Here is a 27,279-nt window from a genome sequence, read left to right as displayed (position 1 = left end):
TTTGAAAGAACACTTTGAAAGAGGATATGTTTATGTTTATATTAGACGATGTGGTTTTTCAGTTTGGCAAGTCAAATCTGTTTTTTGGATTTTCAAACATGTAAGACAAGCAATCCTAGTTTTTCTCTTGCATTATTATTTCGTAATATTTCATTATTATTTTATAATCCACAATTTCTATTTACGACATATCTCATTGGAGCCCAACTGACATTTAGATCCCCTGTTCATACAGTATATAAGACACTGAATTACCTAACTCCAGATTATCTTAAAAGACTTGTTGCACACATGCAGCCTAGATCTTAATCTGAGATCTAGGGATTAGGGCCCTTCTACTCTGCCAAAGACTAGGCTCCACGCTGTGGGTAACAGAACCTTCTCGTCTACTACCCCATCTCTGTAAAAAATCAGCGCCTGAATCCATCAGAGCCTCTGCCAGTGCCGACATCCTTAAATCCTGCTTTCTGAGCCGTCCTTTCACTAAAGCTCTTAATTCAGAATTTATTTTTACTTCATCAATCTCCTGAGCTTTTATTCTCCCCCCTTTCTTTTTATTTCCTTCAAGTTTAATTCGTGCACGCCACTGCGCAGTCCCACTGACAGCGTTCGTGAGTAAAACTGCGTGGCAACGCCGCCGACTCCTGCAAGGCGAAACACCGAGAGCAAGGGGCGACGTGTGGCGAAACAGCGACTTTTACAGGAGGCTATTTTTACTCCTCTTAAATGGCCTTTTCAAACCCATTCGTGCCCGGGCTGGAAAACTGTGTATGCGTGAGGCCCTGATTTGCATTGCACATTTCGGCATCCGAAAGGGAAACCTGTCGGCTGCTCCCAGATCCCACGGGAGGGACGGGCACTCACTGATGAGCACGGACACGGGCTGGCTACGGGCTCCCACTCCTGCGCTGGTGACGGCTGCCACTTCCACCTGGTACAGTATCCCTGGCAGCAGGCCGGCGACCGTCGTGGAGAGGACAGTCCCACCCACCGTCTTGTTGATGTGGAACCGTGTCTCATTGCCCAGGCACCAGACCTGGGGAGACAAGAACAAAGGGACACTGAGGCAGGCGGCGGCTAACTAAACACAAACCAGTACAGCTGAACTGGCCCTTAGCCTCTGAGGGACTGAGGCACGCTCCCAAAGGTGACACTGCAGATGAGGCTATCTCTTAGGTGCGATTGTGTCATGACAGTGAAATAGCAGAAACACAACATGTCATTAATGTGTAACTAAATGCAATAATGTCTTGTAAAATCTTCAACCATATCTTACATTAAAGGTATTTAAAGAAGTTGGTAACGTCTCTATACTGTGCTGCAGGTTCTGCAGAGTGAACTGGAATGTAATTGCTGCTTTTGCAGAGGGAATTTCTGCAAGCATTGGCCTTTTGAATTTCAGTGCTGGGCTGTCGCTTGTGCTATGTAAACATACTGTACTGTGAAATGTGTGATAATAAATGTATGCAATCTGTGATTTGAGATAATGATAGGACAGTTAGGACAGTCATAATGAACTGCTGTAGGAGACAATTAAAGGACCATGAACAAAAAAAAATTATACAGGGAATTTTTACAGCAGTTTTGCACTTGCCCAGTATATATACTGTATATAATGAACTCTGATGGGACCTTCCTGTGTTCAATCATTTGTAATGAGAGTGAATATTCCTTGTCCTGCTTTCTATGCTTCACTGAACTCTTGCTATTATAATCATGATTCATCACAGCAAACAATAACAGAGCTGGACATATAAAGTTACAATAAGAAGAAAAACTAATATTATGACCTGTGCAATTACATATACCACAGAATTACACATAATCTCTGTAAAGACATATGATTATATAAATTATATATGACCTTAGTTACAGCATAAGACATTTTACAAAAACTGACATGTCCAGTGGTTTCTAATAAGCATTTATTTTATATGTTTATATTGAATTATTATAATTGAAGATACAAATACTATTATAATTTATTTTGTAATATCAGGAATGGTCACAAGATGTTATTATCTTTAATTACACCCTATAACTGTTAACAAAATAACGTAAAACATGCTTACGAATCACACATCACAGATCCCTGAACTGAAGACTTAATCCTCTACCAGTGCAACTTTTCAGTCCAATCCGGACTGAATTTAATCCGATCCGGTTTACCTTGTACTCCTGAATAACTCCATTCCGTTTCTCCACAGGGGGTGGCTCCCAGGACACACTGATGCTGGTGCTGTTGCTCAGCTTGACAGTTACCACGGTTACTGATTGTGGGGGAGCACTGGGGGCTGAACATGAAATGATGGCTTTAATAAGAAAGACTTCTATAATCCAAAGAGCAACGTTTTTAATTTAGTTTAAGGAATGAATTTTGGTCTTTCCACAATTAAACTGTACTTTCAATATCTGTCTCTGAAATTAAATAAAATGACAAGTTCAAAAAGTCATACATTTTTAATAATAATAATAATAATAATCCAAGTCAGTAATGCAGGAGATGAACATTACATACTGCTTAGAGACATTCTACTTTATAGTTAGAATTACATCAAACTTTTCAAGACTACCACTTTACGATGCATATGTTGAATGCTGAATCAGTCACACCTGAATATGTTTTTTTTTCTTCCTCTTTTTTTTTTTACTTTTCAGCATGGAAATTAACCTCTACGTGTGCAAAAAAAACCGAACAAGTCCGACGTCAACATTTAAAACTCCACTTCTATCACGTGCACCCAACTGACTTCAACAACCGAACTACTGATCGGAACTGATTTACTTCATAACGGGATCACTGACTTCGCCTCCGTCTTTTACAAAAGAGGAAGAAGAACCCTCCCGCGCTCACGGACCCGTGACTCTGAAATAAAAGGTGGGTAGAAACGCAGCCAGCGTCACGAGTACAATGCCCTACGTCAGGGTGGTCTACAAGCGTGAGCACAAGGTCTCTTCCTTACCCTCCTCAGGCGTGTGCACTACCAGCAGCTGGCTGTCGATGCCCTGGAACTCGTCGAAGTAGGGCCGGATCTTCACCTCGTACTCCGTGCCCTTCCGCAGGTCAGGGAGCACCGTGCTGCGCTCGGGGGCTGCCTTCACGTCCTGGACCAGCCAAGCGCTCCCCTTGGGCCTGTAGAGCAGCCGGTATCCCTGGATGTACCTGGACTGGCTGTCCACCTGAGAGACACCCAACAGCACCGAGTGACCGCCGAGCCGAGGAGAGGCTGGGAATCGGACGAGCTGCTGCGGGTTTAGCGGGTTTGTATTCTGGGGGCGGCACGGTGCCACGGCGACTACCATTTCCGCCTCGCAGAGCAGAGGCCCTGGCTTCGGTGTCTGGCCTCCGATCTGTGTGGAGTTGGTATATTCTCCCCGCGTTCGCGTTGTTCTCCTCTGGGTACTCTGGTTTCCCCCCGTAGTCCAGAGACATAGGTCAATGGATTCTGGAAACACTGGACTGGCCCCGGTGGTGTGAGTGTGTGTGTTTGTGTCTGTGTCTGTCTGCCCTGTGATGGACTGTGTCCCGCACAGCGTGTGTCCTGCCTTCAGGCACGGTGCCGGCCAAGATAGGCTCCAGCCCCCCACCCCCGCAACCAAGTATTGGCTTTAGCAGTTACAAAATGGACAGACAGATGGTACAATGTTGAAAACACTTCATAGCTTAAATCCTCGTTACTTTATATGGAGATTTAAGTGTGGAACGGTTGAATTTTTTGCAGTGTCAAGACAAGGCAAGACAAAGTCCCATTGGCTTTCTGTAGGTTCAGATCTTCACAAAGTTACAATGCAAGCACTAAATGGTTTGAATACAGGATACTGACAGTTTGTATCTAAAGTGTGACATTGACATAAAATATGAATACGAATGGTGGACTGGAAGTAGATTTGTGTTCTTAAAACCCTAAGTAAAATGAATATTGGCAACACAATGGGGCTCACGTGTTATTACCCCACAACCAATTAAAATCTGCAAAAAACATTCTTATAATTCCAATATTCACACATGATCTAATCTCGTATATACAGTAAGAGCATAAAAAGGTTAGAAACGAAAGGAGGCCATCCATCACCATGCTCACTTTTTTGCCAGTAACTTGTTGATCCAAGGATCCATCTGTTTCTTGAGGATTCCCAGCAAAACCGCTTCAACAGTATGGCTTGGCAACTCGTTACAAAATGCTCTCCAGCCTCTTTGCGCATGAATGTGCCTCCTATCCTCAGTTCTAGGTGCTGTCCTCTGTAACTTCCAACTGTGTTCCACTGCCGAGCGTAAAGACATCCACTGGGTGGCCTGTCATTGCCTTTCAAGGTTTAATACTGTTAATTTCTTTCACTGTTAATACCTGGCTTCTTTCCTCTCAAGCTCTTCTTGACTGCAGAGGTTCACTTCCTAACCTGCGTATGGCATTCCTAACGGGAATCATCCCAGTTCGTCTTCTGAGAACTCTTCGGGCACTAAGGGAGTCACCACAGCCACCCCGGCCTTCACAGCGACCCTGGCCAGCTGGCAGACTTACCGTCCAGGAGAGCTGTATGCTGGACGCAGAGAGGACCACAGGCTCCAGGAGCCGCACCACCACCTCCCCCAGCTCCCGCTGCACCTGTCTGTGGTCCACACCCTGACCTGTTGGACTCACGTCTGACACAGAAGGAGAAAGAGTGGACCCAGTCAGTGTGGCTCGCCTCTTACCCATGGGGCCTTGAACACAACGCCTCAGATTCACGGTCGCAGAATGCTGGGTGACATGAAAAATACACTGACCCCCACTTTTTAGTCACATCTTTTCAAGAGCATCTACACATCTACCATCAAGAACACTAGGCAGTACTGTCCTGCCAAACTCCTCCTCTCCTCAGGTGATCACGCTCTGTTCTAAGAAGATGTCAATCACAAAAAAAAAGTGGGACACTTCTTCTAGATAGAATATGCTATAATGGAATCTTTTCTCAAATTTGCAATTTAGATAGAGTTGTATGCACATGGCACAGAAGAACATTTTTACTTTTAAAACATATACACACATAAACCTCAAGGGTATGCAAAATCTCAGTTTAATGTAATTAAAATTGTGCAGAAGCATCAGTTCTAGTATGTCTTTTACTGAATAATTATGAGTAACAATTAATACTAATTACTTTAATTTAGCACATTTCATTTCATATTCAATTCAGCTCTTTTCGGTTTATACCAGCACCTCCTTGGGTGACATGCAGGAGACATGTACCAGCGCCCCACTATAAAGCAGATTGAGTAGAGGAGAAAGAAACTGTTTCACCAGCTGGATTATGGAGGCTCTTTAGGTAGGCCAGACAGTACTGCCCCAGAGTGGAATGACAGAGTGGACAGACAGTACTGTCCCAGGACACTCGGGTTCTCACCCCTAATCTTACGAAGTCACAGGATGTTGTTTTTAACATCCACTAAACAGCAACTGCTACAGCACAGCATGCTTGTCCACTATCCTAGCATTTGGTTGTTTGGAAATTCTGGTCTGGTTAAAAGGAGGTCATTTAAAAAAGTAAATCACCCCCCAAAAAAACGCATCGTGAAATGCAGTCTGAACAATTTTTAAGGCGGCAGTCATTTCCTGCTGTTCCCAGCACTCTGGTGTGACAAGCTCCACTGTTATTCATTGGTTTGCACACACTGTACCTTGAGTGCGGACGGGCTCGGAGATGGGGCTGGGATCGCTGAGGCCGTAGCTGTTGACAGCACGTATGATGAACAGGTAGATGGTGTTGGGGAAGAGGCCGCTGACGGTGTGCTTCTCCAGCTTGACAAAGTCTGCCACTGTTTGCCAAGTACTTCCTGCAGATTGGCTAGATTAGGAAGGCAGAGAGCAAGTGTTAATGTACTCATTCCCCAGCGCACTGCTCTGATCTGGAAGCACCCATCCATTTACAATCACCAGCACAGATAACAGGTAACAGTAAGCCAGTTCAATGTAGGACACACAAACACACCAGGGACAATTTAGAGGAGACAATTCATGTGGACCCAGCAAATATCCACATAGACATTGAAATTTGAAATGAAAACTAGCTTACTGTCAGTGAGTTTAAAAGAAGACCAGCTGCAAATGTTGTACCCTGTATTTTAATTTACAAAATGTATTTTATTTTATCAAGTTATTATAAATGATCATTTACTAAGGCCAAAACACATATTTCTGGCTTAGAGATGGCCTGACCTCTCTCTGTCGCTCTCTGGCTGGTATATGTAGAGTTTTTTTTTTCCTTTCTGCAGTTACAGCTCACAACAGGGCAAGTGATTTTATAGCCGACTGGCCTGTAGAATGCGGCTTCAACGGTTAACGCTGCCAGAGCAGCGCATATCCCTCACGCTAACCTGATCGCGAGCAATAAATCCAAGGTCACTTTCTCGATCGACTCTGTGAAAAACACTAACACAGACACACGCTCATACAAAAAAAACACACACATTACAAATACGGCTTAGCCTCCTCCCCGCCCACAGGCACGATAAATCTGATCATTTCCATAACAAGGTGTCACAGTCGGCCATGAACCTGTGAATGACTACCTCCCCCTACCCATCTCCCTCTTCTGCTCTCACCTTACCCCCCCCCGTGCCCCCAGCACTGCAGGCAAGGAAATGTTATTGTAGAAATCATATTAAGCCCCCCCCGGTCTCTATAAAGAATCAATTTTGGGGATGCAGCACTGTGCTAACTGCTGCCCAGAGGGCGAATGCGAATGAGATCAAGTCTCAGATCTGTCAGGCTGCCCTTCCCAGACACACAGGGACACAGCCTGCAGGTGGCGCTGGGAGCTGCCTCAGTTCTGCAGCACTGGGACCACAGCCGGGCACAGGGAGCAGGCAATACAAAGGGCCCCAGTCTGGATAAAAAGTCCAAAATGTCATTAGTTGTTCTTGCATTTTTGTTTCTGTGCCTGCCGCAACACAGAGAAAAATCTGGTACGGGCCGGCAATTTAATTTATTCGAGTTTCCTTTCAGCAACTTCCTCATCCCCCTGCACTATAAAGGGAGTGAAGAGCATTTACATAATGCTACTCGATGTGATAAGCGCAGGTACAGGCTGCCCTCCATTATTCGAATGTGGAAAAGGTCAGGGACAGAGAGGCAATATGGGTGTGTGCCCCTGTCCGTCACGTCTGGATACTAGTGCTTAACTGTGACATGCAATTAATAAAGAATGAAAAATGTCTGGGCACGAGATGCCTCTAGCTACCAAGGGGCAGAGTGTCTGCAGACACCATTCAGCTGTATTGTTGAATTGTTGAATCTATATTGTCTGGACTGGTTTCTTTTTTTCTTTGCCAGCTGCATGAGTAGGAGTGTGTGTGTGTGTATCCGTGGTTTTTATGTCGGTGAGTCTCAGGGCTAACAGGAGCTCACGTTACAGGCACAGCCACAATGACAAACACAGAGCCGAACTGTTCAGATCATGGAGAAAAAAGCAGCTTCCCATTCCACATCACATTTCGGAATAGCTCTCGCGTGCTGGAGCACTCAGGCGGCCCCCTGTGCTCCTGGCATTCTCCTTTGGAACCGCAGGCACCGCGTTCCGACCTTACTGCGTTTTCCACGTCTCGGAAGAAAGGCAAGCATCCCGCCCAGGGGTTTGGGTATGGCTGTGCACACGGTGGCCGCGCGCAGTGGTCTCACCTGAAGGCCTCGATGATGTAGGAAGAGACCGGCGCCCCTCCTTCATGGGGGTTCGGCTGCCAGGTCAGGGTCACGCTGTTTCGCGTCACGTTGGTCACGATGGGCTTCTGGGGGGGTCCAGGCAGGAGACTGGGCTCAGAGGGCTGGGGAGCAGATGGGGCTCCCCTTTCTATAATACAGAAGTGACAGGAAGGCAAAGAGAGATTTAATGTCAGTGTCAAATCCTAATAAAACATTGACACACTTAATAACAGCAGTACAGCACTATATTATAAGTGTAATGCTAAAATGTTATCAATCCTGTACACTGTTTTTCTTATTTTTAGAGCAGTACTATACGTTGTTACATACATAGTTTGGATGGGGGAAAAATATTATTTTTAATTCCTCAATTCACTCAATACAAGTTCACCATGGAGCTTTTACGCACAGCTTCTTTCAGGAAAGGAAAAGTGTATGTTCTGTAGCATTACTTTAAACTTTAAAACAAAAAATATTTTTACAACCTTTATCTCGTGTAACAGCAAATAAAAAAGGGAATTCAATTAAAGTCATAAAAAATCATAACAGGACAAAAGGCAACATGGCCAAGCATGGGAAACTTCATTTCTCTTCCGTCCTTTAGTATTTTCAAAGAGCAAAGGTACTGTACCTTGCACTGTGAGAATACCACTCCAGCTCGTCTCCCCACTGGCGCTAGAAGCAATACAGGTGTACACCCCTGAATCGGTTTCCTAGCAACAAGAAGCAAAAGTGAAGCACTTAACATGGCGATCTTCTGCAGGCTGATGTAGCTCCACTACCACCTTCTATCCTGACTTGTCAGATATTCCAACCTGACCTCATTAGATCACACAGGCTTAGCAAGCGCGTGATCTCACTAGATCACATCCTAGCAGGCACGTGATCTCACTGGATCGCATCTTAGCAAGCATGTGATCTCACTTATTTCCTTCTGAAATTACCAGAATTTGCAAAGCAGTCCCTCAGAATGGTGACCACTGACACTGCTGCAGGAGACACCATATTTCAGATGAGACGCTCAGTCAAGGTGCTCTAATTGAATCAGATCCTGTGGAACTGAAGGGGTACCAACCTGCCATAATTACACCCAGTGATATAAATCTGAACTTCACCTCTTAATTACCTCTTGATTCACTTTTCAATCCTGCACCTGTTGCTGTGCAGGATGGAAACTGCTAATAAATACAGTTCATGCATTCGTTATTTACAGCCTACTTGAAACGTTGGGCAGCTACAGGAAGAAAGGTCACAGAGAGGCATTTTTGGAACAGAAAAGGTTAGAACCTTGACAAATGATGGGTCAGGGGTACTTGTGAAATAATCAGAATTTTATAGGGAAGTTTCTTTCAGGGTCACAGTCATGGGTAAAAGTCATATCCCCCCAAAAAAAATGTTTGCTTTCCATTTAAAGGAAATGAAGTCAATCAATGTTGAAAGTAGGCCTGCTGCTATATACTAAGCTTATTTTATGATCTTCTTTCCTCTTACAGTTATAATGCCTGATACAATTTACTAAGCATTGGAGATTAAAATTGTTTTTGTGTTAACACTTACAGTATAATGCACAATGGAAAACTCATAATGTCAAGAAAGAGCTCAACAGATCAGCAATAATCTACACATTGTTCCCACAGTGATTCTGACTGGAGGGTTTCTTCTAAAAGGATTTTCTGTGTTTGTTAATGTTTCATGCACACTGCTCTTAGTCTCCTTTCATATCCATGGAGTGACTCAGGAGATGATGAAAGCGTGCTATCAGCTCTGGCTGAGCTTAAGCACTGCTTCTGTCATGATGATTAAAGCTTTTATATTGGCCTTCACAGACATGTAAAGTGTAAGAAATGCAAGACGTTGCAAAGCGAACCAACTCCTTGACTCGGGAATTCACACGCTCCATGCTAAGGAAAGAAAAGGCAAAGGGCAAGGTTAGAATTTTATTACGGTGACTCCGGTCAGAAACAGGTCTTGGAATTGTTTCAGACAGTGGAAGACGTTAGGGGTTTTGGCAATCAGGATCTAATGGTTCTTGCAGATTAGCTGGTAAAAGCTGCAGATTCCCAATAAGAGAATTATTTGAAGGTTTAACATCTAACTCAACTATTGTGGTGTAACTCTACAGCTGTATTGTTCCCCTTTCAGCTATTGTTACTTTGAGCCCACGCAAAAGACAAATGGACATTGTATTTCTCTGTCAAATGTATGAGTCCTTTTGCTCTATGACAATGCTCTGAGGTCGAGGGAAACAGGTCTATTTTATTATATTAAGTTAGGATTCCATATTTGTGTTTTTTAAGGGCATGTTTCTTGTTATGAGTTTCCATCAGTTTGAAAGATGCGTGGTTTTTTTTCCCTTTACATCGGCATTGAAGCAAATTGGGCCAGCAGCTGTTAAAAATGGAAAACCTGCAACATACAGCTGTTAGCATGTGAAGTAATGGATGGTATTACATGCGCCAGTTGCATTGATAATAAGATGGTTTTGTTCAAACAGCTGCGCTGAATTAAAACAAACGGGGAAACGCAAGGTAATATTTCTTCCTGCTACCGTTCAGAAAAGGGTGACCCCATTGGTGGGCTTGCCCGCCTTCCAGCAGGTCACTTGGCTGACGCTGTTGAGTAGTGGGTTGGCTGTATGGGGCCACTTTGTGGGGTAACGTAGAGGGCACATATCTGTTGATTGTGCATGGCTGTGTTGGGCTGTACGCTTAAACAGTCTGTTAAAATTTGATGAGGTTGGGCCGTCAGGGAGCAAAATATTTTCATCCCTGTACTTAGTTTCTCTCTGTTTTTTTCCTTATTCGTACACTGACACTGACATACAAAGTTAATGCATCTCTCTTGTTCCAGAGAGGCTCACAGCATCACTTTTTACAGCAGGCAGCCAGCTCAAGTAGGAGAAAAAAACGCTATCAGTCAGGACTACACCTCCTCCTCCTCACCCACCACCCCCCCCCCAACTCCGCCACGAACCAACAAGCAGTTAATGGTCTCGGGAGACGGGGGTTGTCAGGTCATTGTGAATATGAGAATGGGGGGAGGGAATGAGTTTCTGAGAAGATGAAGCTGAAGAAGTCAGTCACTTTAAGTGTGTGTGTGTGGGTGGCACACAACAAGACTAAAAGCCTGCAGAAACTGTGAACTGTCAAATATAATCCATCCAATTTCTAAACTGCTTTATCCAGTAAGAAATACTGGTTGCGGAGGACACTGGAGCCTAATGCAATGGCAGGATACACCCTTGACGAGACGCCAGTCCATCGCAGAGCACAAATACACACTCTCACACCAGGGCTATTTTTTCCAGAAGCCATAAACCTACCAGTGTGTCTTTGGACTAGGAGATAACTCGAGTATTCGGAGGAAACCCGCATGAACACGGGGAGAACATACAAACTCCACGCAGACAGCACCCCAGAAATCAAGCCCAGGGCCCCAGCGGTCCGAGGCAGCAGTGCTCACCACCACTCCACCATGCCAGCCAATAGTCAAATACCTTTGTATGGAAATGAGTATTTCAGAACATGGTCCTCAAGGTTAAACACTCCAAGCCTTTTTCTACACCTTGGTCCTACAATTAGCAAAATACTCATCATGAGTATGAAACGGATGAGGACTATTATAGCACTATATACTGTAGCACTGATGAATATTGTGCATTTAGAATCTGTGCCAGCTCCCATTTCTTCTCAAATTAATTAAATCCTCCACAGTCATCTGTCTTTCAGGACCACAATCACTTAACATTTTCACATCACTCTGGAGAGAAATCGGGGGAATTATCTCAGGTGAATCTCTTGCATTTAAATACAATACTTCTGAATATGTGCTGATAGTTACAGGCTGAGAATTGAAAGCAGGCCTGCTTTTTTCTGCATTGGTTTACTCACAAACATGTTTGCTTGTACAAAAAACCAAGTGCTGGAGGGGAAGAAGTATATGACTACTTGTGTGATTTTTTAGACATTTTAAGAGAATTTGTCTACTTTAAATTTCTAGCACTTTCACTTTATTCTTAAGATGATTCTGAATATCAATTTCTTCCCTCTGGCAAACGCTTTAGGGTTGCCAAATGTGGATCAAAATAAATGCAAATATTCATTTGTTCCCTTATCTGTTAAAGCAGTTAATACAAATAAATGGCAAGGGTGCAACTGTAATTGGGTCAGTGTAAACTGATTATGCTGTCACAAATTATGTATATGTAATTATGCATGTGCAATAAATGTGATGTTTAATGTTTCCTGATTTGTTCAGATATACAGAAGCAATGTGTGCCCATAAACTGTTTCTCCTAAGGCACAATAAAGTTGATCTTATCTTAGGTCTTCAATAGTATTCTCACACAAGTCTTTATTAAATACCTGCAGGAGGGTGATCTGTAATGTGCCATTTTCCATTAGGCTGATGCGGGCATCATTTCCCAGAATCCTCTGTCCATCCTTTTCCCACTGGATGCTGGGTAAGGGGTTGCCCATGACATGGCACTGCAGCTGTGCCGTGGCACCCAGGGCCAGAGTCTGATTGGCTGGCCCCTGGCGGATAATCGGAGGGACACGGTCTGATGGTGCTGGAGGGGTGGACAGGAAAATGACAAGACTGAATGAGCAAGGCATGCCCAGCTCAAAACTACTCAGACTGTCGTAGCAGATGAAAGACGGAATCACATCTCAGATCTTCTGTAAGAAAATGTAAGGAAGACTTTGAACTTTTCGATGAGCCAGGCATTGTAAGAATATATGTCATTAAACTCTTCCTTTTTCCTTTCATTTGGCAACAGAAAGGATGGGATTTAAAATACCTGCAAGTCTCAGCAAATGCACTAATTTCATGCCTGCTTCTCGGCGTGATGTTTTCTCTTTATCGATCGCACAAGGCTGTGTTAGACTTACAGCTGTCTGTTGGAGCCCAGCAATTGAGGAAATAGTGGCTGGCGATTAGCCGTAAGTAAAAAGCCAATTAAAGGAGGGTATTAATTGATTACTCTAAGATGTATTGGTGCTTCTGAAAGAGCTTAACAACTGCCAAAGATCCTCCTTTTAATTAGCCCTTTAACCTGCCGCAGTATTTTTCTAATGACTGCAGTTTTAATGAGCTATTAGTTTTGAATGACCTGCTCATTTATACATTACAGGCTTTACAAATGACCAGTGCCGGGTAATATAATAATGCTTGCGTTTCAGAAGGCATTGAGCTGTAAGACAGCAGTAAAACAGTTGCGCAGCAATGCAAGGGAAAAAAAAACCCTTTGCAACTCCCAGTCTGAATGAATAATTCACGTTTCAACCACTAAAAATGAAAATTACTTAAGTGAAAGACTTCATCAAATAAAGGAGCAAACTAGTCAATTATTTAACATGTTCATACTACATATGCCTTGAAATTAAAATTGCAATATATTTTGATAAAAAAGCTAGACAAGACCTTTGATCACGATGAGCATTTGCAATGCCTTCTTGAAAGTCAATTTTCCACCCCTGGAAATTCCAAATCTGAAAATATTTAACAGCCTTTTTAACGGGAGAACTGAAGGCTTCCTTGAGCAGAACATATTAAAAATTCCACTGAATTTTAAAAACTCAGATACTGTCAAGATAAAGCTACATCAGTTTTCAAGAAGAGTACAGAAGGAAGTCCAAGCAAACTCACAAGCAATCTCTGGGTTTGAGTTGGCCTAGACCTAAATATGCATGTTTGTATCTTCTATATGAAAAACACTGAGGGATAATGATACAGAGATACTGAATACAAACCGGTCCCTATTAAAGTATGAGGGTGCAATGCCGGCAAAAACAGGCAGTGATTACCATAAGCTTTCCATAGCCTCCATATCAGCCACGTGTTAATATGTGCACCCCAATCGTATGAGGGTAAAGTCAAGAGTCTTGGTCTAAAAACCTATGCTAGTTGTGTTTCTGGATTTTAAGTAAACCAGTGAACCAATGTTGTTGACCGGATTTGTGACAGCAGTTAGCCCTACACACAGCAGCACAGCACAAATGTATGTTAAAACGTATGGCATTACCCTAGAAGGCAAGTTGGTAAATGTGTTATATTTCTACCTTACAAGGGGGAAATATAACACATTTCATTCCATTCCCCGAATTAGAAGTAGGTTTATTTTTTATTTAATCTACCCCTAGCTTAACCACTGGAGTACGCTACACATCAGAGTGAGAAAGGGAGAGAGAATTGTGTCTGGTGCTTGGATATGCTCAGACCTGCCTCAGAACCAGTTTCAGGTCTCATACCTGTTTTGTGTGTGTGTGTGTTTACGGTGTTAAGGGAACATGGAAGAGTGTGTGTGGGGAGGGATGGTCTGTGTGAAGCAGGAGCACTGACAGGGTCAAAATATCTGGAAATCAAGGCCTAATGAGTCTTGACCGCACTTGGACACTGGATCATCCATTCCTCATTGGAAACAGGGCACAACTGACAGGCCATTTATAAAACTCAGTGGTGAGCCCTTTTCCATAGTCCAGCATGTCCTTCACACTGCCGGGGCTAAGCCTATATATAACATGCTTTTACACTTTCTTCCATTGGGAGCACAGCTTTAGGGGCTAGTTGACTGCTTAACCCCCCAGCTGTACCGAGACCCCCTCACAACCCCAGTTGGCGAATCCAAGTTTCTTATTACTTTGGCATCCATCTGAGGAGCTTTCTCGTCGATTTAAGAAGCAAAGCAGGACTCATTAATAAGATTACATGCTTGAGAGTACTGTTTCTAAAATCCTGCTAGGAAAAAACAAAACAAAAAGAAAAACAGCAAAGCTTCTTTCACATATGCACGATAGTCTCCAAATATTTGAATGCTAGGAGGCACAGCACATATGTACCCACAGTTTATCCAGTTAACCAAGTGCATGAAAGAACTGAACATATGCTGTGGTAGTTCAATGCAGAGCATGTCTGTTCCTACACATTACATATCCAGGGCCTCCTGCTGTCGATTCATTTGGGTGTCAGGAGTTTTATCTATCTGAGAGGCCTGGCTTTTCATTTCTTTTGTTTCCGCAAATTACACTTAACTATCGAAATGTTGAGCGAGCGTCTGTTCTTAGAGATATAAAAAAGATCTTACAAGTCTATCCACCACAATTTTGAAGAGATTTAAAAAAAAAAAAAGATCTCCCCAGGAATGCTTTTATAATTACTTCTGTATTTATAAACACGAGGGAAAAACGGCAAGCCTTTGAAAAAAAACCTTTTGAATTTGCTATTAGAATTGGAGCTGCTTTTGGATTGCTCTTAATGAAATATTATAAAAAAGCCATCTAGGGAAATCTGCAGATATTGAAGGAAAACGGCACAAAAAAGCAGAGATACGAAATATCATCAATTTGGCATGCCAGATTTACATTAACGAGATATACTTTTATGAGCTATATCGGTAAAGCGATGCATTTAAAAACACCATGTGCTAAATGAATCTCTCTTCTGAATCACTGCCAAACTAAAATTAACACCTCCAGCCTCCCACAGTACAAATACTATTCCTTTGCATTATTGTACAGTACGTTGCCAGCTGTGGCAGGCAAATACTGTATATGTGCAAAGCCAAATTACCAGCTATTGCAATGTTGGAACCTGCTTCTTTTCAGGTTTGGGAGCATGCTGCACAGGTGTCATATTTGCTCACTTCAACATCTGGGAATTTCGTGTCACCAAAATGAGGCAGTGGAATCACTTCCTGGGTCATTTGCGGTCTGAATACAGGTCAAACCCACTTACTCGGCGACCAATGCTCACCGTTCTCCACTTCCAGCAGTGCCTTGGTCAGGATGCTCCCGGCCACACTGATGGCCTGGCAGATGTAATAGCCAGAATCTTCACTCTGGACATCACTGATGGTCAGCTCCCCACTCAGGGACACGGAAAAACGGCCCGACTGCTCTGGAGGCTGACTGGGGAACAGAAGAATCTGGACACACAGGAATAGAAGGAGTCAGTGTGGAACACCTTCAGAATTATTTTTTAAAAAAGCTACAAAACTAAACAGACTTTTGTCACAGTTGAGGATTTGCATGTGTTTTTGTAACACCATCCCACAATCCCACAGCAAAAAGCAGTTAAGTATTGGCTTGGAAAACGGGAGCGGTTCTGCCTCACTGCAGAAAGAAAACCAGACATAAAGCAGACTTCGACCAAAAATAAATATGTTCAAGCCAAAAATGCAAGTGGTGACTAAAGTTTTAAACTAAACACAGAAGTTTAAGCCACTGCATTCATTCAGTTAGATTTATTGGCATTTTTATGCGTTGAACGTGAGAAGCGCTGGTTTCACATTGAAGTTAAACTAAAAAAAATAAAGGAAGATGAGAGAAAACTGTAAGTGAACTGCTGCTGGGCTTTTGAGAACACATAATTTCTGAATTGTTAGTTTGAAATCTGTAAACGCTCTGAAAAACAAATCTCAAACAAAATGAAATATTTTAAGATACGGAAGTCTATCTGTTCATTCGCAACATACTCGAATGAGCCAATGCTGAATGAAAACCTTGGGACTGTTCAGGCCTGTGGAAACAATGAGCGATACCCTGAGAAGCATTTTATTATCTGAAGTGTCAAGCAAGGGTGTGGTGAAGGGCACGGACCAGAATGAGGGGTTGTGGGAACAGGGGGTGGTAACTTGGGTGAGGTTAAGGGGACTGGAGGCTCACTCCTTCCCTTCTTTTAGAGGCTTAAACTACATCTCTGGGGTAGACAGGGTCAAAGGTGAGAGGCTAATCCTAAAAATAAAGCAAAGGTGACAAAGGGCAAAGATACATCAGAAAACAAAACAGAAGTAGATGGGTTTGGAATTTTGAATGCACAGAACCAGCCCTGGCAGATAACACAGTCGTCACAGATGACCACCATCATGTCAAACCTTTAGGGTGAGATTCTTTTAACGCGTCAATGCCTTTCTAACTGAATTGCGTCCCTTATTTTTTTTTTCCTGTCCAAAACTAGAAGCTTTCAGGTTTGTGAGTGGTGAAAGATTATCATTATTTCCTCTGAAACCTCATGCGTCCATCGGGGGTTCAAATGTGGAAACGCAGAGGAGGGTCGGCCCTCCCCCACTCCAGCTCCAAGGCAGCCTGGAACGCCTCTCTGCTTGCTGCAGTCCTGCTCATCCCCACCTCCCACGCCCACGCCGGGGCTCTCCTCTCTGATGCACTTGCTCTCTCTGATGCATTTCTGAGGCTACTCATTCTCCTCCTACACTGCCGCACCAGGCAATCTAGCAGAGAGATTTGTCTCTGAAAGCAGGGAACGCTCAGCTTCTCCATCCCCAGTCTCTGCTTTTAAAATCTGGCTCTGCCGCAGCTCAAGTGCACGACAGAACAGAACCCCTTCTGCAGATGTCATGGCCTGACACCGTTTCGAATGTGACCCCACTCGTCACAGCACAAGCAACGAAGGAAGCAGAAGGAGGTCATGCACACCACTGCCAACTCGTTCCAAGCAGCCCCTTGATTAAGTAAAGGATTCTGAAGGATCCTGGAGAATTAATGCCTGCACTAAAGTTTAGATTAACGGCCCTCTCGCCTACCATCTGACTGGAAAACTGCCACTCTTCTTAGGTGGGTGCAAGTGTTAGGGTTAGGGTTCTCAGGCTGTCCGCTTTCACTCAGGAATACTCACAATTCAAAACTGTGGGAAGGACATTTTTCATGCATGAAAGCCTAACTAGGTACATATGTATTCAACTTGATAATACCAAAATGTATTCCTTCTTTGATTTGTGTTTTGTATAAATAAATGCACCAAGAGTAACTCCCTTTGCTCCACAACCTCCTCGACTCTGCAGCAGGCTAACCAAAGTCTAAATACCCTCTAAAAGTCCTGACGCCTCACTCTGCTTTGGCTCACTCTGGAACCAGGGATCCTCAGCCACCAAACCTGAAACAGGCTGCCATACCTGACTCCCTTCTTTCTGCCAGAAGACAGCAGGCGGGGGGTTCCCCTTCGTCCCGCAGAGGAAGGTGACAGTCCGTCCTTGAGCTACGATTTGGTCCCGGGGCCGAACAACAATCTGGGGAGGGACTGAGAAACACAGGATCTTATTAACGACCTTTCTTAAGACAAGAAAGAGCTCTTGTATGCAAGCTGCCGGTCTGCCCCTGCAGAGGGCCCTCTGATTGTGTAAACTCTGGATGTGCATCTCAAGAGAAAGTGATAAACATGTCAGAGCTGACACTGTGCAAAGCTGCTCAAGGTGTGTGATTCTGAGTTTCTTATGCAGTAGAAATTCTATACATTTCTAATGTCTGCAGTAACCAACAGTTACGCTGCTGCAACTGCGATGTTACTGGTATGTTGCTGTATGATAAGACTCGCTGTTACTATGCTCTAAGTAGGCTACTTAAGCCACACGAGAAGCTTTTACTTTTTCATAATGGCTGCACAAACTAAGCACCCACATATTTTTCTTGTGTAGAGATTTAAGCTTGTAGCCCAGTACCTATCAAGTTAGGCAGCGTAGTTCTCAAAGCCTGTCCCGCAAATTTGCACATGTCAGGCTCAGGAGGGGACAAAGGACATTGAAGAGCCCTTGTTAGTCAGGGCACTGCGGTGTCTGTGAACCCTGCTCTTTCTAAGAAGATGATCAATGGTGCGGTTTTACAGATGTTTATCTTCTGGACTTATCTCTCCCTTAGGCCTCCTTATGAAAGAATACAAAGGCCTTTCACAGTCTCAGTCATGCCCACCAGGCAAAGTTGCCCTGCTTGCCCCTTGGCACAGATGAGGGGTTAGGGGTGATATGAGGGGTTGATCTTGTTAAGTCTCCGCAGAGGGACATGTAAGCATGATGCCCCCCTCAACCCCAATCTATATCACACTGTGCTTTTCTTTTCTGCATCGCCTGATTGCTATTGATCAGCTTATGAGCAATTGCCCCTTTCATGAGGATCTGAATGTGTAATGCTGACACCTTTACCCTTAAGCTGAAAATTGATTTCTCATCTCCCATCTTCCCTTCCTCGTTGTACCTTTTTCTTCTCTCACTTTGGCTTGTAATTGAAAATACATCACAAGACACTCCACCTGCCTCTTCGGGGACAGAGACAGACAAGCTTTTACACTGGACTTACATCCTTCTTCGTATTGACTTCCCATTTAATTAAAGCGCATCAGTCCTCCTTTTGAGCAACAGAAACAAATGCATACATTTCCAGATTCCCTAGTAAAGTCTGGAATTTCCAACTCTAGACTCATATAAAACTGCCCTGTGCTTTAAACCTGCAAGACCTCACTCAATTTAGAGAGCCCTAATATGACTTGCACAGGACATGTGCAATACAGTTGATTTGCTGCCTAGATCATCAATGAACTGAGTCACAGCATATATAAATATATTGTTTATATAAAATGTATATTTAATACATACAAATATAATGATAATTTCTTACATGTGTTTAGCATGTTCGGCCCCCAAATTATTTAAAAGCACTTCACATACTGGAGGGGATCCATTTCTTTCACACTGAAATGCAGCAACCACTTGGGTGATAAGTGACAGCCATTCTGCACCAGCTGCCCCACTACACAACAGATCAGTGAGGTGAACTGAATTGATGGTGAATCTTGCCAGGACACTGTGGTGAAAACCTCTGCTCTTGCAAACAGGTCTAAGGTTTTGTTAATGAGTAAGCAGTCAGGACCCCGGTTTAACGTGTGTTCCAAAGGAAGGAACAGTCCAGCAGAAAAATGCCCCCGGTGACCCTACTGGGGCATCGGTCTGGGAAAGCCAGTCCAGTGGGGAGAGCACTACCAGCGCCACTTGCAGCAGCCATTTTAATGTTCCTTGACAGTGTTGCATCCCAGCACTGACTGGGTCCTGCTTTTCTTTTCTGATACACTATCTGTTTGGATCAGGTTACAGGATGGTTACAACACCGCCACGCAATTTTACATTCATGTGAAAAAGGGCCATTTTCTTTTTCAGATTATATGTACACTCTATATATTCAATTAAGGTGGTAGCACTGATGGCAATGCATTTCTGTTCACTTGAAATACTAAACAAATTGGGAGTTTCCTTTTTAAGGGATCTTTGACCTTGACTAAACGCGATAGGGGGGTCATTCTCTGTCCCAGTCTGACCAGTTTCCAAAACTCATCTGCAATATGCCTCCATGAGTCTGGGAACATATTAGATCAGCAACCTCCTCAGCTGGTCTGGAGCACCCCGTGCTTCAGCGTATATGTCATGTGTGCCGTATTAAATAAATCATATTGAAAATGTGCAATCGCAAAGGTGATGTGCAGAGGTCAAGCTGGCTGCCTCCACCTCACCTCCTGGGTCACTGCTGAAGCGGCGCTGCTCTCGCCATAATTTGACCTCTCAGACCCCCTGACCTATCAGGCAGTGGGGCTCATAAAACAGCACTAACCCGCTTCTCCTTTCTCTCGATTTCTGTCCCAAGGGCGCACAAAAAAATTGATTCTTTCTCATTCTCTGCACAAACTGATGCAGTCGCCTGGAACTATCACAGTAACTGCAAGTAATAACCTGTATATCTGTATCACCGCTGAAAGATATAAATAACACAGTGTGAAAAATAAGTCAACCAATGCAGTAATAGTACACACTAAAAAGAATCAAAATCTGGGTAAGAACCTGAATTAAAACTGTGCTTTGCTCAGGAATCCTGGCCCTGCCTTGTAAATGTGTGTAACAATTCCAAGGAATGATGTATTTAGGACTTAACCAGCTCCATCTGTAAAACTTACCACTTGCAAGTAAAGACTTTTAGATTCTCTGGGCATTTTAAGGAATTTTGTGGAAGAAAATGTGAAACACATCCGCTTCAAGCGTCAGTCAGGAGCCACACATACTGTACATTTAGTTTTCCAGCCAGAACAAATTTCTTACCACTAGTAGTAACATCACACAGAACTAAAAAGCATCTTCAAATGCTCTCAGCTGAGTAATTGGGTGAAAAAATGATTTTGCATTACCTCTAAAATGCTGTCAAAACCTATTGCAAGAAACTAATTTATTTTTTTTCCGCAAGCAATAATAGCATTTCAAGCACCTGGGCAACTTCTATCGCCAATTTATGGTGAAAGGGTAAATAAAAAAATGCATAATAAATACCGGTTAAACCACAACCCAAGTGTCTGACTCCATAAATGTAAAAAAATAGCAAACAGAATGTTTTTTCAATCCATTACCACATTTCACTTCAGGTCTCTGAATGGAAATATACATAAGAGGTCCCTGAAAAACATGCACTGTAAGTATACACATTACTCCCCCAAACTGCTGGATCAGGATTAATTCACTGCAAAGCCATTCCATTTTAGAAGTACTACTTACAAAACCTGGAATCTGGCAGCTCATTTTAATGGACCAGCATTGCCTGACGAGGCTGAAGAATTGGCTAGGAGGGGAAAATTAAAGACCAGAGCTGCAAGCATGGCTAAGTCAAGCACAGTTCTAAAATAAGATGACAGGATAAGTCTGCAACAGTGGTTTTAAAATAGTATCACTGTTTCTTCGGTGACCATGCTTCAACATGCTAAGGGAATACGAGTTCACCTGCTATTTTTTGGACACTTTCTTTTTTTCGTAGTAACGCATAAGACGTTCTCAGCTCAAGGACAGGAATGACCATATACATCTGACGGAGGATAATCTGGCAACTTCAGTCGCAACGCCCACGTTTGCTCTACCCCGCGCTACTAAGTGTTCTGTCCAGCAATAAAATAAGGAAATATCAGCCCAGTGCGATTAAAAATTAATCCTCTTTGGCCGAGTACCTTCCCTCTGGTTTCCACGCAGGCAAGGGTGGAGAGAGGCATGCTGGGATGGTGGCGGTCGCGACACATGGTGGATCAGTCTGTGTATGGGAATGCAGCCGGCTGGGACACAGAGCTTGGAGCAGTGGGCACAGGGTGGCACAGCCTGTCTGCTTCAGGGCTGTGCACAGCCACCCCCCCAACCCTCACAGCCAACGCCCACGCCACTTATGTTAAGACACAGATTGAATGATCCGCGCACAATTTGTCTGAGCTCTCCTACGCGAGGGGCTGCAGCTGCCCTAAATACCTCACAGCAGGTCTTCAACCAAACAGACGAGGCTCTTTCAAACGACGGCCTCAGTCAGAAACTCTTTCCCCTCAGTTTTACCGTCTCCCTTTGAAAGCTGTAACGCTTGACCAGGTAAAAGTCAGCCACCAAAGTAAATGTGGGATTTAGTGTCATTTTGTGTGGGGTTTTTTTGGTCATTTTCTTTTGTCTTCTGTTTTTTTAAATGTCTTTTCATTACAATACTCCTAAATCTTAAAAATCTGTTTAGATTTTTAACAATTTTAATGAAAATCACACTTGAGATTGACTGAACAACAAGAATTAAACTGAATTTCATTGAAAACGACAGCACGGGTAATGCCACCTTCTGCACATCTTCCTCAAAACATTTAACCTGAGAGACATTTAAAGATCACCTGCTTTTCTATATTAAAAATATATATGTTCTTGATATATTCCCTTTCCCAAATTCAAGCATTATTTGATCATCAAAACCAAATACTCTGTAAAGAAATGAGCAATTAAACATAAACTGAAACATAGTACATGGGATCTATAGTGTCAATCTCTTCTGCCAGAATAATCCATTTTAAATGGATTTAAAAATGCCAGATGTTTATATCTTGTGTAAAGTCACTGCGGCACAGACTTTCAGCCTATTAATCAATTTAGATATGTTCATAAAATCAACATTTAGGAAATAATGAAGATGGATTATAACGTGACTTGAGAGGAGCAGGAAATTATGGGCTTTATGTTACAAATCTGCAGTCTACCAAAACTCCCCCCCCCCCACCACCACCACCCTTACACCCACACACAAATATCACCATGTACAAAATACACTGTATTCCCCAAACTGCATTTTTTTCTCATTTTCTGAAGTTTTTCATTTTGCAGGACTTCATGAAAACCAGCTCTGCTCATATTCTCCCAGGACCATGCCAAATTGCTACTCTCTCAGTCTCAATTAGATGTTACACTTCCAAACAACTCTAAATATAACTTCCTTCCTTCAACAAGCCGGGCTGAAAATCAGGGAAATCGATTTAGGTTTGAGGAGAAACTCATATGTTCAGGATTTTTTTTCTTTTCTCCCCCTGTGTTTCTGTATGAGAAACATCTTTTTTTTCGATTCAATTTCTTTGCGGTAAAGACTGTATGTCTTCAAATTTCCTTTTTTAGAGCGCATATATAGAGAAAAGGATCAAATGTAACTGTTGGTAAAATCAACTGACAGAGGTTAAAACAACTGAGAAAAGATATAAAGTTTTATACTTTGGGGTTTTCTTAAATTGCAGTTCCAAGTAGTTTGCAAGTCTAGTAATCGTCTGCAAATCTAGCACCCGGAGGTACTAGAATGAATAAGAAAGCATGAAGAATTACTGAAATTTCACCACCTGCATTGACTTCAACCCTTAAACAGTCAAATCTTATGTCACTACTGACATTTTTTAAATGATCACATTTCTTATAGCACTATGCTTATTTCAGACTGTGCTGTTAATAGTAGGGTCGCCTCAAATCCACATTTTTAAAGTTCACCCAAATACCAAAGCTATCGCAACAGATTCCACCCTAACACCAGTAATCCATCTTCTTCACAGTACTGCGGTGGAGCACTTGGCCTATTAAACCCACTCCTGGCTCTGTGTAATCTCGAAAACTGCGGAAGAACGATGAAGCACAAAAATGTGTGAAAAGCCCAACTCAAACATGAGCTGCAGCATTCATTACTGTACATCCACAGATGTCTTCCTCTTCGAAAGAGACACAGACTTCTGTTGTTTCATTGCATTAAATGAAACTTCTATGTTCTTGTTATGTGTTTCGGGAAAGCTGTGAAGCATGTTGTGTTGATGTGTTGATACAGTGTCCTAATTTACCCCCATCTTATTCTGAAATTTAGCTCTGTGCCAACTGATCAAGAAGAACAGATGAAAAAACTACCCGCTTGACTCGAATAGTACACAGGCAGGCTATGAATTATTTAAAATGCCTCAAAAGATATCAAAGGACAAATGCTCCCTAATTTGTCAAATATTATATATGGAAATTCTGGCGGGCCTTGTGTACTTCTCCTGCAAGACAAATTCACCTCAGATAGTTAAGCAACACAGCCATGTGTCTTGGTAGACACGCAGGATTAGAGTTTGGGCGAATCTAAAACCTGCTAAAAAAGGGAGATGTAAAATCACAAAATCCAAAATCCTGGCTTCAGTGCATGCCTTACTTTAAGTACAAATAAACGTTCTGTGCAAAGAAGATTAAACAGGTATTAAATATACATCACTGAAGTGCTAGTTTATATACTGGAGACATTGAAAGTGAGCATCGAACCAATGAAATCTGCTGTGTTTTCAATGCATCTGTGTAGAATTAATTGCAATAGAAACTATTTCAGATCTTGTCATGCAAAACACTTTAGGTCAAACCTTTGCAGTTGGTAACTGGGTGTGGATAACACTTTGTCCAACACCAGCCTCACAGAGTTGCTGCGGTAATTTGATAGTTTTGGTCGATGTGATATTGGTTCTGGCACGACTGGGTACACCAAAGGAACAATAACTCGTTTCTGGTTGTGGTCTTTGTCTCATCGACTAACTGTAGAGGGAGAATTCCTGGACTTCATTCCAGTTGCATGTAAATACTGGAGTGCTGGCTTCTCCATCCCCCTCCTCCACTGTTTTATCAGGATTGTCAGTCAGGGTCATTTCTCAATATGCCTGTCCATTGCTATGCTGTTACAGGGAGCGGCGCATTTTAATTCACCCAGGGATTCAAGGACACAGGGGCAACAATACAAGATGCACATTTTAATCCAAGAAAACAGAATACATTTGAATTTCAATGGATTAGATCCAAGTGTTGCTCATTTAGAGTGCTGATAAGATGGCCCTGCATTTGCTCCCAAGCATTTTCTTAATATATATTCCTTTAGCCTGATGAGGTATTTCTATTATTTCCTCAAGAGTACAGTAAAGGCTTCAGGATAATACATTCTGCCCATACTTTAAAATTCTCTGCACTTGTGCCGTGCACTTATACAGTGTTATATACACCCCATTACAGCAACCTTCAAAGGCTTGACTTTTCACACAATAGTATTCCACCTTCAGCAAAACCCCACATGCAAAGATGAGATGAAATGGTTACTTACGGAATGGGCCGACTGGAATGGAGAGAAAAATTAAGAAAAAAAAAATGAATATGAGATGAGTTTGACTTGAAAACGCAAAATGGACTCGAGCACAGTTGTGGCCTGCATGGATAATGATAAATTAAATGGAAATCAAAAGGAAATGGATTTCAGAATGTTCCATTTAACTTTCAAGTGACTGAAGAATAAATGCACCCTCGAGATATTTGAATATGGCCTTTACATCTTTCCGCCTAGACTAGACCTGTTAGATCACAGTACCAATAAACACTCGTTGCCATTTTTATTCATAAATAATGCAGCTACGTTTTCAGAGTTTGTTAAACTTATTCCACCGACAGCTGTCAAATAATATAATCCATAGGGATTACTATCGTTCTCTATAGGGAATGCATTTTATTGATTTATTGAAAAAAAATAAATATCATATGCAGCAATCTTTTATTGAACAATGCTGACATATTAGTCTTACTCTTCCTTTTGCTTGGCAGCTTTAAATGTTATAATGCATGCACAGTGGTTTCAGGCTGCTGAAATTAAGGCTTGATGTCTTTTATGATCTATTTCAAAGGCAGGTTTGCCAGAGTGATTTGTACCAAAAAATTTAAAAATATAAAGATTATGGAAGACATGGAATATTTAAATATTTATTTAAATAAACCCAATATCTATGGACACAAAAAAAAGCTTTCCACAAAATAATATTTATAAATACATTTGGCTCGGAAAATAAAGAGGTTATTTTACAACACAGTCAACTGGATCAGTAGTGGTTTACAGCATATTTGATAGCAAATGGTAAAATTAAAAATAAGAACATTTTAGCAATCTATTTTGACCAATTTCCTAAGAGCTTCTGGTGGTTCATTGATTTTTCTAAAGCCTGGATAAAATCAAAGCTTTGACTTAACCGCCACTTCTTCACTTATGACCCTGTACCTTTTGGTGGGTTTGCTCTGTATATTAGCAAAATGTCTCTTAAGAAATGGACAACTATGATAAAATCCTGGGTTTATAAATTGTTTCTGGCAGGTTGGTCAAGCTTTGATTTACAGTGCCTTCCAGATTTATTCACACCCCTGATGAAATGGGAAAAATTACTTATGGATTGGCAAAAATCTAACAATACTGTAGTCATAATAACATTGCACAATGCAAAGTTATATTCCACACCAAAAAAATTGAATTCCAGAACACAAGACGGCCATAACTATTCACACCTCAAGATCGATTTAAATAAAACTTAACAAAACTAAAGCTAAGGTAACTATCTGCTCTTTGAAGCCCCCGAATCTACATCGGAAGAAAAGGTGACAATTTTAACATTCAGGAGAACATGCTGCATCCAGATTACAACCAGAGAGCTCTCTGACACCATGAGTCCAAAGGAAACGGTTGGAGATTTCCAGTACACACTGGCACCTTCAGGATACAAACTGTCAAAAACTACCAGCAGAAATTGCCTGCTGAATGTGACCTTCATAGCTGGTTTAAAAGAGATAAGCCTCCTCTGATGTTTAACTACAAAAAGGGACAACTCAGACTTACCAGGCCTCATTTGAATGACCAGTGGCAACATTTTATGGCCAAATGAGACCATAATCAGAATATGATTAAATGAAAATGAGCTTTTTGACATGCTCATCATTGTTTTGTTTAGAGTAAGAAAAGATGAGGCTCATGTTTTGAAACCACTCATGCCCACAGCAAAATACTGTGGGGGTCTGTTATGTTTTGGGATTGTTTTGCATCTAAAGGTCCTGGAGTACTGGTCAAGGATATCATGGACTGCAATGTGCCAGGATATTCTGGCCAAACATCTTATTTTTTCTTTAAAATGTGGCTGAAAATGGATATTCTGACAAAACAATAATTCAAAGCACACATCCAAATTGACAAAAGCTTAGTTAACTGAACACAAAACAAATGTTCTCGACCAGTCATCTCAGTCTCCAAGACCTCAATCCAATTGAACATTTGTGATTTTAACTCAAGTTGGCAGGTTCACTAATGGAAACCAAAGGGTCCCGAAGATCTTAAGAGTAATTCGTCATGGAAGAATGATCATAAATACCCCCTCTGAAGTGCCAGCACCTCATAGCACAGTACAGGTGTCTAGGCAGTGTAAAGCCTGCCAGACTTTCAAAATACAAACGACAGGGGTGAGAATAAATTTGACTCTGTGTTTACTGGAATTTATTTACGATATGACTTTGCTATGCATAATGCATTTAAGATTTCTGTATAACACATTCACAATGTTTTAAGCTGGAATTTATATACGGTATGATGTCATTATTTTTTTTAATCAGGAGTATGAATAAACTTGAAGTCAGAGGGTCAATGAACACAGAAATCTTTTCAAAGAAGGGTCTCAGTTTTTAAGTCTCTTAAGGCTGCATCCCCCTTGGTCGTGT

At 42.2% G+C, this 27,279-nt stretch overlaps 1 protein-coding gene across 1 annotated transcript in view; it reads right to left on the bottom strand.

Moving 5' to 3' along the window:
• The window catches only part of LOC148816852 (roundabout homolog 2-like), an 87,472-nt gene that overhangs the window by 13,068 nt on the left and 47,125 nt on the right, over positions 1 to 27,279 (bottom strand). The window contains exons 7-16 of the mRNA XM_088939630.1: positions 17,584 to 17,708; positions 15,429 to 15,600; positions 12,041 to 12,246; positions 8,308 to 8,389; positions 7,656 to 7,824; positions 5,657 to 5,823; positions 4,521 to 4,642; positions 2,964 to 3,180; positions 2,170 to 2,294; positions 865 to 1,036 (exon numbers count right to left, since the gene is read on the bottom strand). Coding sequence (XP_088795756.1) covers positions 865 to 1,036; positions 2,170 to 2,294; positions 2,964 to 3,180; positions 4,521 to 4,642; positions 5,657 to 5,823; positions 7,656 to 7,824; positions 8,308 to 8,389; positions 12,041 to 12,246; positions 15,429 to 15,600; positions 17,584 to 17,708 — 1,557 coding nt within the window. The remainder of the gene's footprint in view (positions 1 to 864; positions 1,037 to 2,169; positions 2,295 to 2,963; positions 3,181 to 4,520; positions 4,643 to 5,656; positions 5,824 to 7,655; positions 7,825 to 8,307; positions 8,390 to 12,040; positions 12,247 to 15,428; positions 15,601 to 17,583; positions 17,709 to 27,279) is intronic.

The sequence above is a fragment of the Atractosteus spatula genome, chromosome 22 (assembly GCF_055471065.1).
Source record: "Atractosteus spatula isolate fAtrSpa1 chromosome 22, fAtrSpa1.hap1, whole genome shotgun sequence".
NCBI classification, from domain to species: Eukaryota; Metazoa; Chordata; class Actinopteri; order Semionotiformes; family Lepisosteidae; genus Atractosteus; species Atractosteus spatula.
The sequence above is the reverse complement of the archived record's forward strand: the minus strand, read 5'-3'. Positions and strand labels throughout refer to the sequence as shown.